The sequence below is a fragment of the Parus major genome, unplaced genomic scaffold, assembly GCF_001522545.3.
Source record: "Parus major isolate Abel unplaced genomic scaffold, Parus_major1.1 Scaffold360, whole genome shotgun sequence".
In the NCBI taxonomy this organism is placed as follows: Eukaryota; Metazoa; Chordata; class Aves; order Passeriformes; family Paridae; genus Parus; species Parus major.
In genome coordinates this window covers 98,430-112,208 of record NW_015379291.1, presented here as the reverse complement: position 1 = coordinate 112,208, position 13,779 = coordinate 98,430, and the positions used below count along the sequence as shown (strand labels likewise).

The window sequence follows — 13,779 nt, the reverse complement described above, 5'->3', positions numbered from 1 at the left end:
GATGATGATGACGATATGATGATGAGATAATAATAATATGATAATGATGATGACGATGATGATGACGCTGATTTCGGGGGGAAAATAATGACAAAAAGGAAAAGGAAATAAGAGAAGAGGAGGGGAAGGGAATAATGGGAGGAAAGAGGAAGGGAGCAGGGAAAAGGAATAAGGGAAGGAAGGGAAAAAGAAAAGGGGAAGGAATAAGGGAAGGGAAAATGAAAGGGAAAAGGGAATCAGGGAAGAGGAGGAGAAGAGAATGAGGAAGGGAGCAGGGAAAAGGAATAAGGGAAGGGAAAGGAAAAGAAGGGGAGGAAAGGGAATAAGGGAAGGGAAAGGAAAAAGAAAAGGGGAAGGAATAAGGGAAGGGAAAATGGAAGGGAAAAGGGAATAAGGGAAGGGAAAACGGAAGGGAAAAGGGAATAAGGGAAGGGAAAACGGAAGGGAAAAGGGAATCAGGGAAGAGGAGGAGAAGAGAATGAGGAAGGGAACAGGGAAAAGGAATAAGGGAAAGGAAAGGAAAAGAAGGGGAGAAAAGGGAAAGGAGAAGGAGGAAGGAATCAGGGAAAGGAAGAGAAGGCGATAAAGGAAGGGGAGAAGGGAAATCTTTGCCGAACGGGGCCGCGGCCGCCGTAACCCCAACAGTTGCGGGGCCCCCTCACAATGGGATCAGCCGGCGCAGACAAAGCCCCGCAGCCCCCCGGGGGTCCCGCGGCCCCAGGGGGAGCCCGGGCCGTGTCCCCCCTTCCCCGGGGCGCCCACCGGCCCCTTTGTGCGGGTGCCGGGACCTGTTGGAGCCATCTGTCAGGGGGGGCCCGCAACAGGCAGATTTATCGGCCGCAATCTGTTCCTGCCGGCCGGCCGGGGAGCCGCGGAGCCGACTTAATGAATTAATTAGTATTCGCCGTAATCCCGGCCTGCCGGGGCCGCGCTGCCGAGCGCTCCGGGGCAACGGGGAAGGGTCCCGCGGGGATTTGGGGAGCAGCGGATGGATGATGAGGGGTTGGGAGGGATCAGGGGGCTGATTTTTGGGGTGTTATCGCAGTCCCCGCACATCGCTGCTGCCCCGAGGTGGGGGAACCCCAGGTTTGAGGGGTCCTTCCAGTCCTCAGGACGAGTAAAATGACCCAGGACCCCCGGAATTTTGGGGAGGGGGTCTTTTTCTGTCACCCGAGGGCTGCCGAGCCCCCTTCCCCTGCCTGTCCCCAGCTCGGCCGGGCCCCTTCTGGCTCTGCCGAGCGCTAATTACTCCCCTTCGCTCTCTCATTACAGCCCGGAGGGGGTCGCAGCCCCCGCGCCCACCCCCCAGCACCCGGCTGGGAGCCGGTGTCACCAGGGCAGTGCTGGCACTGTCACATCGCGTCCTGGGGCTGGGCAAACTGCGGGGGGCTCATCCAGAGGGATCCATCCAAGGGGGCCCGTCCAGGGGTCCCCGAGGGTCGGGGGTGTCCCCGAGCCCCCATCCAGGGATTCCCAAAACTCGGGGGTGTCCCCGAGCCCCCATCCAGGGATTCCCAAAACTCGGGGCTGTCCCCGAGCCCCCATCCAGGAATTCCCGAGGCCCGGGGGTGTCGCCCCCCGCCAGTCCCCAAGCCCGGGACGCTCGGGCGCTGCCGTCGGGGTCCCGGTGGGGCCGCGGGAGGAGCCGGTCCCGGTCACTCCCCCCCGTGGGAGGAGCCACGCGGGACCCGCGCCCGGGCAGGAGCCGCGGGCAGCGCGGAGCTCTCAAAACCGCCCGAGCGCGGAGCCGCCGGTGCCCGGTGCCGCTCCCGGAGCCGCTCCCGGTGCCGCTCCCGGTGCGTTCCCGGAGCCGCTCCCGGTGCGTTCCCGGTGCGCTCCCGGTGCCGCTCCCGGTGCCGCTCCCGGTGCCGCTCCTGGTGAGCTCCCGGTGCCGCTCCCGGTGCCGCTCCCGGTGCGTTCCCGGTGCCGTTCCCGGTGCGCTCCCGGTGCGTTCCCGGTGCGTTCCCGCTCGTTCCCGGTGCGTTCCCGGAGCCGCTCCCGGTGCCGCTCCCGGTGCCGCTCCCGGTGCGTTCCCGCTCGTTCCCGGTGCGTTCCCGGAGCCGCTCCCGGTGCCGCTCCCGCTGCGTTCCCGCTCGTTCNGGAAAAGGAATAAGGGAAAGGAAAGGAAAAGAAGGGGAGAAAAGGGAAAGGAGAAGGAGGAAGGAATCAGGGAAAGGAAGAGAAGGCGATAAAGGAAGGGGAGAAGGGAAATCTTTGCCGAACGGGGCCGCGGCCGCCGTAACCCCAACAGTTGCGGGGCCCCCTCACAATGGGATCAGCCGGCGCAGACAAAGCCCCGCAGCCCCCCGGGGGTCCCGCGGCCCCAGGGGGAGCCCGGGCCGTGTCCCCCCTTCCCCGGGGCGCCCACCGGCCCCTTTGTGCGGGTGCCGGGACCTGTTGGAGCCATCTGTCAGGGGGGGCCCGCAACAGGCAGATTTATCGGCCGCAATCTGTTCCTGCCGGCCGGCCGGGGAGCCGCGGAGCCGACTTAATGAATTAATTAGTATTCGCCGTAATCCCGGCCTGCCGGGGCCGCGCTGCCGAGCGCTCCGGGGCAACGGGGAAGGGTCCCGCGGGGATTTGGGGAGCAGCGGATGGATGATGAGGGGTTGGGAGGGATCAGGGGGCTGATTTTTGGGGTGTTATCGCAGTCCCCGCACATCGCTGCTGCCCCGAGGTGGGGGAACCCCAGGTTTGAGGGGTCCTTCCAGTCCTCAGGACGAGTAAAATGACCCAGGACCCCCGGAATTTTGGGGAGGGGGTCTTTTTCTGTCACCCGAGGGCTGCCGAGCCCCCTTCCCCTGCCTGTCCCCAGCTCGGCCGGGCCCCTTCTGGCTCTGCCGAGCGCTAATTACTCCCCTTCGCTCTCTCATTACAGCCCGGAGGGGGTCGCAGCCCCCGCGCCCACCCCCCAGCACCCGGCTGGGAGCCGGTGTCACCAGGGCAGTGCTGGCACTGTCACATCGCGTCCTGGGGCTGGGCAAACTGCGGGGGGCTCATCCAGAGGGATCCATCCAAGGGGGCCCGTCCAGGGGTCCCCGAGGGTCGGGGGTGTCCCCGAGCCCCCATCCAGGGATTCCCAAAACTCGGGGGTGTCCCCGAGCCCCCATCCAGGGATTCCCAAAACTCGGGGGTGTCCCCGAGCCCCCATCCAGGAATTCCCGAGGCCCGGGGGTGTCGCCCCCCGCCAGTCCCCAAGCCCGGGACGCTCGGGCGCTGCCGTCGGGGTCCCGGTGGGGCCGCGGGAGGAGCCGGTCCCGGTCACTCCCCCCCGTGGGAGGAGCCACGCGGGACCCGCGCCCGGGCAGGAGCCGCGGGCAGCGCGGAGCTCTCAAAACCGCCCGAGCGCGGAGCCGCCGGTGCCCGGTGCCGCTCCCGGTGCCGCACACGGTGCGTTCCCGGTGCGTTCCCGGTGCCGTTCCCGGAGCCGCTCCGGGTGCGTTCCCGGAGCCGCTCCCGGTGCCGCACACGGTGCGTTCCCGGTGCGTTCCCGGTGCCGCTCCCGGTGCGCTCCCGGTGAGCTCCCGGTGCCGCTCCCGGTGCCGCTCCCGGTGCGTTCCCGGAGCCGCTCCCGGTGCCGCTCCCGGTGCGTTCCCGCTCGTTCCCGGTGCGTTCCCGGAGCCGCTCCCGGTGCGCTCCCGGTGCCGCTCGGCGGGAGCTGCCCCCGCCCCCGGCGCTGACCCCGCCATGTCCCCGGGCGAGTGACACAAGTGACAGCGGGGACTCGCTGCGGTGCCCAGGTAAGGCCGGACCGGGACCCCCTGCGCTGCCCCCGGCGGGGCTCTCGGTGCTCCCGGCTCTCCCGGGATGGCGGAACGGCGGGACCCCGGCTCCGGACGGGGGGTTTGAGCCCCCGGGGGTGCGGGATGGAACCGCTGGGGACACAGCGATGTGTGACGACCCCCGGGCGCGGCTGGGCCGGGGTCTCGCTGGGGATGGTGGAGAAGGAATCGACTTCCTCAGGCAATTCCCTCCCTGTGTAATTTCTTTCCGTTTCTCCTTTTTTAAATTTTTTTTTAAAAAAATTTTCAATTTTTTTTCAATTTTTTAAAATCAGTATTCTGCAGAGGGAAAGCAGAATCCCCTTTAAAATTCCCATTAAAACTTCCAAAGTGAGAACTTTCCCCTGGAAATGCCGGGCAGGGCCAGGGGCTCCCCTCCAGAAGGGACCCCAAAAACCGGGAATTTCTTCCCGGGATGGATCCCGGTCCCCGGGAGCAGCGAGGAAAGGAAGGATCCCCGAGCCTGGGGGGGAAGGAGACCCCCGGCTGCAGCCTGGGGGGGTTTTGGGGCAGATCTGCAGCTTTTTGGGGCCGATCTCGACGGGGCCATCCCCTCATTTCACCAGAGGGACCGGCCGGACCCATCCCCTCACCCCAAAACCTTCCCCGCCCTCACCCGCCCGATTCCCCGGCCTCTGGTGCTCCGCCAGGAGTTAATTGGGGATACGACAGCAATTAACACCCTAATCCCGCCCGGGAGCCCCATCACGCATATTAAAAGCGGGATTTTCCGCCTGGGATGGTCGGGAAAGGGGAGCAGCGGCTCGGGCAGCACTTCCAGCAAAGCCGCTTAGGGGCTAAAGCTTTATGGAATGAGTCAGGGGCGGCGCTGGGATTTGGGGGGGCTGATTAACGGGGACCGGGGCCGCTCCCGGTGCTGCTTCCGAGAGCAGCGGAGGCTCGGGGAAGGAAAAGCCCAGGCCGGGAATTGCCAGCGGGAATTGTCAGCGGTGATGCGGCGGTCGGGACGGAGGGAGCGGCGGGAGGGGTTGGGGAATGGGAATAACCCCGAAATGGGGTGGATGGAAGCTCTGGGAAAGTCGCTGGAGCTCAGGGAGAGGCGTCAGCGGCTCCCAAATGAAATCCACAGGGAATTGAGAGGGGAAAAGGTGGGGAAAAGGGATCCGGAGGTGCCGGGAGCTGGGCTGATGTGTCCGGGGGGGAGGATTCTCCCTCTGAAATCCATTCCCATGTCCCTGTCCCTGCCTTGCAGAGCCCGGGGATGCCCCAGACCTGCTCCAAGCCCTCGGACATGGCCGAGCTCGTCAGCAGCCAGGGCTGGATGGACGAAATGCCGGGAGCCAAGGCCGAGCTCAGGGAGGGGAACAGCAGGAGCGGCCCCTTCGGGCTGCTGCCGGCCCTGACCGAGGAGCACGACAGCGCCGAGGAGGAGGAGGAGGAGGAAGAGGAGGGCGAGAAGCCGAAGAGGAGGGGCCCGAAGAAGAAGAAGATGACCAAGGCCAGGCTGGAGCGGTTCCGGGCGCGGCGGGTCAAGGCCAACGCCCGGGAGCGCACACGGATGCACGGCCTGAACGACGCCCTGGACAACCTGCGCAGGGTCATGCCCTGCTACTCCAAAACGCAGAAACTCTCCAAGATCGAGACGCTGCGGCTGGCCAGGAACTACATCTGGGCCCTGTCCGAGGTGCTGGAGACCGGGCAGACCCCGGAGGGGAAGAGCTTCGTGGAGATGCTGTGCAAGGGGCTGTCGCAGCCCACCAGCAACCTGGTGGCCGGCTGCCTGCAGCTGGGCCCGCAGCCGCTCTTCTTGGAGAAGCACGAGGAGAAGCCCCCGGCCTGTGAGTCCGCCCTGGCCGGGCACTCTTTTGGCTACCAGGGGCTGCCCAGCCCCCCGTACGGCTCCGTGGAGTCCCACCTGCTGCACCTGAAGCCGCCGGCCTTCAAGAGCCTGGTGGAGGCTTCTTTCGGGAGCCACCCCTCTGACTGCTCCACGCCGCCCTACGAGGGGCCCCTGACGCCGCCCCTGAGCATCAGCGGGAACTTCTCCCTGAAGCAGGAGGGATCCCCGGAGCTGGAGAAATCCTATCCCTTCATGGCTCACTACCCCTCGCTCAGCCTGGCCGGAGCGCACGGACACGGCTCCCACTTCCAGAGCTCCGTGGGTCGCTACGAGATCCCGCTGGACGTGAGCTACGAGTCCTTCACGCCACACGCGGCCGGGCCCCAGCTCGGTGCCATCTTCAACGAGTAGCGGGGTTGGGGTGGGGGGAAATGGGGCGTGGAGCCGTTCCCAGCATGGCCAGGGCTGAGGGACCCTGAGCATCTCTGCAGGACGGCTGGAGGTGGCCGTGGCACCGTGCTGATGTCACCAGGAGCCGCTCTGAGCTCCCAGCGGTCGCTGCCGTGTCCCACAGAGATGCTCCAGAAGGTTCTTCCTCCTCCGGGATGTCCATCCTGGCACCGGATCCAGCCCCATCCGGCCCTTGCATGGTCTGTGGGACATCCCTGACAGCCCCTGGGGGTGACCGGTGTCCCCTCCCCACGCTCTGCTGGGGTCTCGGATGTCCCAGACCAGCAGTGGCCGGGTGGGAACGAGCCGGACACTTGTGGGAAATTCCTCACCTTGGAAACTTTTCCTTCTCCCATCAGGGGTGGAGGGACAGTGTCCAGGATGGAGGGGCAGTGTCCAGGGGTGGAGGGACAATGTCCAGGGATGGAGGGACAATGTCCAGGGGTGGAGGGACAGTGTCCAGGGGTGGAGGGACAATGTCCAGGGGTGGAGGGACAGTGTCCAGGGGTGGAGGGACAGTGTCCAGGGATGGAGGGACAATGTCCAGGGATGGAGGGACAATGTCCAGGGGTGGAGGGACAATGTCCAGGGGTGGAGGGACAATGTCCAGGGGTGGAGGGACAATGTCCAGGGATGGAGGGGCAGTGTCCAGGATGGAGGGACAGTGTCCAGGATGGAGGGACAATGTCCAGGGATGGAGGGACAGTGTCCAGGATGGAGGGGCAGTGTCCAGGGATGGAGGGACAGTGTCCAGGGGTGGAGGGACAGTGTCCAGTGATGGAGGGACAGTGTCCAGGGGTGGAGGGACAGTGTCCAGGATGGAGGGACAGTGTCCAGGGATAGAGGGACAGTGTCCAGTGATGGAGGGGCAGTGTCCAGTGATGGAGGGGCAGTGTCCAGTGATGGAGGGGCAGTGTCCAGTGATGGAGGGACAGTGTCCAGGATGGAGGGACAGTGTCCAGAATGGAAGGACAGTGTCCAGGGGTGGAGGGACAATGTCCAGGATGGAGGGACAGTGTCCAGGATGGAGGGACAGTGTCCAGGATGGAGGGGCAGTGTCCAGGGGTGGAGGGACAGTGTCCAGTGATGGAGGGGCAGTGTCCAGAATGGAAGGACAGTGTCCAGTGATGGAGGGGCAGTGTCCAGTGATGGAGGGACAGTGTCCAGGATGGAGGGACAGTGTCCAGGATGGAGGGGCAGTGTCCAGGGGTGGAGGGACAGTGTCCAGAATGGAAGGACAGTGTCCAGTGATGGAGGGACAGTGTCCAGGGGTGGAGGGGCAGTGTCCAGTGATGGAGGGGCAGTGTCCAGGGATGGAGGGACAGTGTCCAGGGGTGGAGGGGCACTGTCCAGGGATGGAGGGGCAGTGTCCAGGGATGGAGGGGCAGTGTCCAGGGGTGGAGGGACAGTGTCCAGGGATGGAGGGGCAGTGTCCAGGGGTGGAGGGACAATGTCCAGGATGGAGGAACAGCATCCAGGAACAGTTGTCCATCACCCAGAGACACTGGTCCATTGCCCAAGGATGGTGTCCCATCATCCCTGGACATCCCAGTCCCTTCTCCGGGGTCACCAGCCAGTCCCCGTGGCCACCCCTGCACCCCTCCCAACCCTCAGCCCTGGGAACCTCGGATGGGATCCCACCAATCCTTCCCAGCTGGAAAAGGATCCACATTTCTCCCTTCCAGGACCTCATCTCCTCTCGGTTCATCCCCTGCCCTGAGCACCAACAAAAACCTGTCTTAATTCCCCGTTTTATTTATTAATTCCCGTGTGTGTGAGGGGTTCCTAATTTATTTCCTCCCCTTTTCTGTGGAAACTTGGAACGTTTTTCCCTGCCGACTTCCAGGCTCGTGGTGGGAATTCCCTTCTCGGAGCCCTTGTGGGTTTTTTGCCGTGTATTTATTAACCACTATTTATTTAATTTATTTCCCTCCCCCGCCCCTCACCACCTGATTTTTTTGGTGTTTTTTCTGGGGGGGGATAAATCCCGGTATTCCCATATTTAATGCCAAATTCTGTATTTAAAGGCCGTTCCAGGGATTTGGGAGGAGGATCCTGCCAACAGCTCCCAGCTCCTCTGTGAATTTCCAGCAATAATTTTAAATGCTATGCAACCGTTTCCATTTTTATTTTTCATTTGTTTGGGTTTGTTTTGTTTTTTTTTCCAAAGGAAATCCAGGCAATTATTTTTGATGCCTCGCGAGCCCGGTTGGCCAAATCTCCCTGGTTTTGTATAAAGTTGGGAATTTGGAGATGGTTTGAGGTCCCTGCCCAGCCCCCAGGTCCTGGGGCTTCTTCCCTTTTGTACTGAAAATGTTTTATCCTTTTGTAAAGAGAGCGGATTTGGGGTTTTTAGCTCGAATAAAGTCGTGGTCTCGTTTCAAGCAGCTTCACCCGGGGGCTGATTTCTCCTTTTTGGGGGTGCCAGGGTGAGGGTGGGGGGCTCAGAGGATCCAGGTGGGATCCCCGACCTCGGGGCTCTGTGGGGGATTTGGGGTGCCGGGAACGGGGGCACAGCAGAGCCCTGGGGGGAATTGGGGTAGCAGGAAATGGGGTACAGGACCGACCCGGGGGTTCCGGGGGTGCAGAACAGCCCTGGCGCTAGCGGAGAGCTTTGGGAAGCTGCGATGTGTCCCGGCTGCTCCGCGTCCTGCCTTCACCCCGTCCCCTCCCCCGGGTGCCTCCGGCCCTCTCCAGCTGCGCCCCGACCCCTCGGCAGCGTCTGGCGGCCGTGGGGGGCTCGGGGACCCCGCTCCACGTGTCCCGCTGTCCCCGCTGTCCCCGCTGTCCCCGCTGTCCCCGCTGTCCCCGCGCCGGCTGTGCCGGAGCCCGGGGGAGCCGCCGCCGCTCCCCGCAAGCTGCGCCCGGCTCGGGCTGAGGGCGGGGGGCTCTCCGGGGACCCCCGCAGCTGCAGCCGGGCCGGGGGGGCCCTGCGGGGCCGCTCCGAGAGAGAAACGGGCAGGGAGGGGAGAGGGGGAACCGCGTGGGTCCCCAAAAAATGAGGGGAGAGGTGGGTTAGGGATGGGGATGCGCCGACCTGGGATGGATTTACCCGGGATGGATTCACCTGGGATTTACCCGGGATGGATTCACCTGGGATTTACCCGGGATGGATTTACCTGGGATGGATTTACCTGGGATTTACCCGGGATGGATTTACCTGGGATGGATTTACCTGGGATTTACCCGGGATGAATTCACCCGGGATGGATTTACCTGGGATCACCAGGTCTCTCCCTGCCCAGCTCTGGGGGCTGCCTGGGGGTGTTGGGGGGACCCTTCCCGGCACGGACAAGCGACACAAACGTGTCACCCACCCGCAGAGGGGACACCCACCCCGGGCTGTGACACCCACCGGGGCTGGGACACCCCCACACGGGGCTGTGACACCCCCACACGGGGCTGGGACACCCCCACACCGGGGCTGGGACACCCCCACCCCGGGCTGGGACACCCCCTGAGGTGCCCTGGGCTGAGGACAGCGGCCGCTGCCCGCCGGGGCCGAGGCTCCAGCTGTGCCCCCGGCCCCTCTCTCCCCGCTGGCCACTGGCCAAGCCCCGCTCGGTGCCAGCTCCCCCGGGCGCGTGTGCGCCCTTCCAGCAGCCCCAGCCCGTGCCAGCAGGGCCGGAGCCGTGCCAGGCCGGCGCTCGGAGGGCACAGCTGGCCCCCGGCTGGCGCGGGGAGGGGGCTCGGAGCACCCGGGGGTGTCCCCCGCGTGTCCCCGCAGGACACCGGCACGGAGGGGTCAGCACTGCCGCACTCACCGCACCCGCAGCGCCGTGGGGAGGGTCCCGTGTCCCTTTTGGGGGTCCCTGGACACCCCCCAACTCCTCCCAGGGGTCCCAAAGGTGGGGGGACACCTGGCAGGAGGGCACGGAAAGGCTCCCAGAGCTTCCCCACCCCTCCCACCTGGACAATTCCCGTGGGGGGCATTGGGGGGTCCAGCCCGAGGGGACCCCATGTCCCACCTCCCCCCGTTCGGGAGCAGCCCCCGGCCCCGGGGGTCGCGGCTCGGGGTCGCCCTGGTTTTTCTGGGGGTGCCCAGGGCTGGATAATTGCTAAGTCCCCCTAAAGCCCGGCTTTCAGAGCTGTAATTCTGATATTTGCCTGTAATCTGATAACACCGCCGGCCTGGAGCTCCTAATGTGCCCGGCTCGGGAAACCACGCGGATTTTCCCACTAAGCCGGGATATCGGGCCCTGGGGTCTCGATTTAATCGTCTTTTCCCCGCTGGGGACGGCGGATTTTGGCCGGGAACTTTTCCTGCTGGTCAGAGGGGGGAGAGGAGGCGCCGCGGTCCCGGGAGGATGGAGGAGGTGACTCTGGGGACCGGGAGGTGGCAGGAGGGGAACCGGGGGTTCCAGGGGGTCGTGCAAGGCCGGGAGCCCCAAGGTGCAAAACCGCTGGAGCTGTCACCTTGTGACACCCACACGGGGCTGGGACACCAACCCCGGGCTGGGACACCGACACCGGGGCTGGGACACCCCCACACCGGGCTGTGACACCCCCACACCGGGGCTGGGACACCCCCACACCGGGGCTGGGACACCCCCACACCGGGGCTGGGACACCAACCCCGGGCTGTGACACCGACACCGGGGCTGGGACACCCCCACACCGGGGCTGTGACACCCACACGGGGCTGGGACACCAACCCCGGGCTGGGACACCGACACCGGGGCTGGGACACCCCCACACCGGGCTGGGACACCCCCACACCGGGGCTGGGACACCAACCCCGGGCTGTGACACCCCCACACCGGGCTGTGACACCAACCCCGGGCTGTGACACCCACACGGGGCTGGGACACCCCCACACCGGGGCTGGGACACCCCCACACCGGGGCTGGGACACCCCCACACCGGGGCTGGGACACCCCCACACCGGGGCTGGGACCGACCCGGGGCCGGGTTCTCCTCTCCATCAGCTCAAGAGGGTTGGCCCTGGATGTGAAGGTGGGAGGGGGTGTCCCATTCCTGCAGCATCATCTGTCTGTCTGTCCATCCATCCATCCCTCCCTCTGTCCATCCATCCATCCCTCCCCCGCAGGCTGCGCTCCCCGGCCAGGACGGGAATTTTGTCACCGAGGGCCGGGAGCTGTCCCCAACCCCTCCAGGGCGGGGATGGGATCGGAGCCGTTCTCTCCACCCCATCCCAGCAGCCCCGGGAGATCCCCGCAGCCCTCCCGGCATCCTGGAGGCCTCGGGAATTCCATCCAGCCCCTTCCCTGCCAACGCAAACCCTCCCAAAACATCGCGGCTCGGGTGTTTTATTTTCTGTTCTAATACAAGTTGGGCTTTAATCCGCACCAGATAAACCAACAGCGCAGAGATTTGGAGTTATTGACGAAGTCTCTGCTCGGGTGAGATTAGAGCTCGGCTTAACGATGTTGCGGGAGGGTTTGGGGACGGTTTAATCAGAATTTGTACAGGAATAATCCCATCTTTAAACTCGTCCCTGGGCCAATCCCTCCCAAGTTGTAATCAGGCGGGGGATGAAGAGGCCTCGGGGGTGTTTCCAGCCCCAAATGAGTCGGGGGGAGATTTCCGTGGGATATTGGGGAGAAATTCCTCCCCTGGGAGGGCGGGGGAGAGGCTGGGGCTGGCCCGGGGATGGGGAGGGGGGGACCCTGTGACCCTTCCCCCGGCTCTGGGTGTCCTTCGAGCTCCCTCCCACCCCAAACCATCCCAACATCCCTGGATCCGCTCCCCAATCTCCCACTCAACCCCCAAACCCAACCCCAGCCCCGCCATTTCCCCACCACGAGCTCCTCCCGCCGCGTGCCTCAGTTTCCCCACACCCCCCTCCCTCTCTCCCTCCCCGGAACCACCGAAGCCTCGCCCGTCTCCAGCGCCCGGCGGGGACGCGGCGGCTTTTGTGGCTCCGCGGAGCTTTTCAGGGAGCACAAAGGGGCCCCGGCGGCACAGATGGAGCCTTTCAGAGGGGAGCCGGGCTCCTTTCGCCGTCTGCCGCCGGGCGCTGCCTCCCGCCGCAATCCCCCTTAATTGAATCCACACTTTCATAGCTCATTACCCCCCTGATGGATTGGATTAACGGGGGCTGCGCCCGCCGGGGAACAGTTGTTGGCTGCTCCGCTCTGCGTCCCCGCGGGCGGCGACACGAGGCTACCGGGGGGGCCCCGCGGGCCACCAAAGGGCGAGACCCCGGGTTGGGGTCCCCAGCGAGCCGGGCCAGCTGCGGGGATCCCCCTCGGCATCCCTGGATTCGCTTCCAGGCCCTTTGGGACCGTGCCATGGGGTGCCCCCCGCGCCCCCAGATGGGTGCTGGGGGGTGTGGGACCCCCCGGAGGATGCGCTGGGGGGTGTCGGAGGGCTTGAGGGGCAAAACTGGGAGTGCTGGATCCCCCGGAGGATGAAATTTGGGGTGTTGGGGTAAGGTTTGGGGTGCTGGGAGCCCCCAGGGTGGGGTTTGGTGGTTGTTCGGAACAACCTCTGGAAAAGGAGGGATGGGGGAACAGCTCCAGACTGGGGGGGGAGGGATCAGAGCCCTCCCCCTGCCCCTCGGGGGGGTTCGCGCAAGAAAGGGGGAGGGGATCCGCCTCCCCCCGCCCCAAAATGCGGGCAGGACCCCGGCACGAGCCGCCCCCTCCCCATCCCCGTGTCCATATGGGACCAACGGCCGCCGCTCCCTCATTAACCCCTGCTCCGGGGGGGACCCCCGGCCCAGCTGCCAGCGATGCTCCGGGGGTCTCGGGGGGGCTCTGCTCTGCTCTCCCCCACCCCTTCCCTCCTCGGGGTAAATCCCTGGTGAAGGAGGATTTGCCATCCCAAAAACCCGGCAGGGCCCGACCCCTCCCCGCCTGGGCTGGGGGATGCTCCAGGGGGCTCGCGGACCCCCCCGCGCTCATCAGGGTTGGGTGTTTTGGGGTCGTTTCTCCCCTAATTCGAGGTTGCTGAGACTCTTCGGGAAGCTCAGGAATTCCCTCGGGTTTGGTTTTATTTTTGGGGGGGTGGGATGGACCCAGCGGTGCCGCTCTGGGGCTGGATCCAGCTGCGGATGGAGTGAGGAGTTCCGGGGCCGTAAACGGTTTAGCAAATCCCCTTCCTCATCCTCATCCTCATCCTCTTAGGCCGAGGAGGAGCTCCGGGACCAGATGTGGCCGGAGCCCCATCGGGGCAGTTACGGCCGGATCGGTTACGGGAGGGATTAGGGAAGCTCCGGCTCCCCAGGGCCGCTCGGATTAGGGTCTAAAACCTCGGGCTTTGCTTGGCGGGGGCTCAGCTGGAGCCGGAACCTTCCTCATCCTCACCGGGGCTGCGCTGCCCGGTCTGTGCCGGGATAAATCGCGCCGGGATCTCTCCCGGAGCCGGGGCAGGGAGGGGAAGGGGACAGAGCGTTTTCTCCGCCTGGGAACCCGAATATTCCGCCTAAAAAACATCGGGGGTCTCTGGTGCTTCTCTGGGGTCTCTCAGGGATCTCCCCTGGCCCTGGGCAGGGGGATGATCCCGGGATTCCGTGGCCGGCAGCTCCTTCCTCCTCCTCACCCAGTTCCCTGTGCCCAGCAGAGCGTGGGAAAAAGGGGGAAAAAACCTCAAAAAACCTCGGTGAAAAAGGGGGAAAAACCCCCAAAACCTACGGTGAATAAACCCCAAAACCCACGGTGGAAAGGGGGGAAAAAACCCCAAAACCCACGGTGAAAAGACCCCAAAACCCACGGTGAAAAAACCCCGAAACCCACTGTGAACAAACCCCAAAACCCACTGTGAACAAACCCCAAAACCCAC

At 64.8% G+C, this 13,779-nt stretch overlaps 2 protein-coding genes across 2 annotated transcripts in view; both read left to right on the top strand.

The window, feature by feature from the left end:
- The window catches only part of LOC107198897 (protein ITPRID2), a gene marked incomplete at its 5' end in the record, with an annotated part of 18,339 nt that extends 17,453 nt beyond the window's left edge, over positions 1 to 886 (top strand). The window contains one exon of the mRNA XM_033511583.1: positions 646 to 886. Coding sequence (XP_033367474.1) covers positions 646 to 886 — 241 coding nt within the window. The remainder of the gene's footprint in view (positions 1 to 645) is intronic.
- A 4,118-nt stretch (positions 887 to 5,004) lies between these two features.
- On the top strand, positions 5,005 to 5,994 carry NEUROD4 (neuronal differentiation 4). Its single transcript, XM_015616164.2, has one exon. It carries the CDS (start codon positions 5,005 to 5,007, stop codon positions 5,992 to 5,994), a length of 990 nt encoding a protein of 329 aa, XP_015471650.1.
- The last annotated feature ends 7,785 nt before the right edge of the window (positions 5,995 to 13,779 follow it).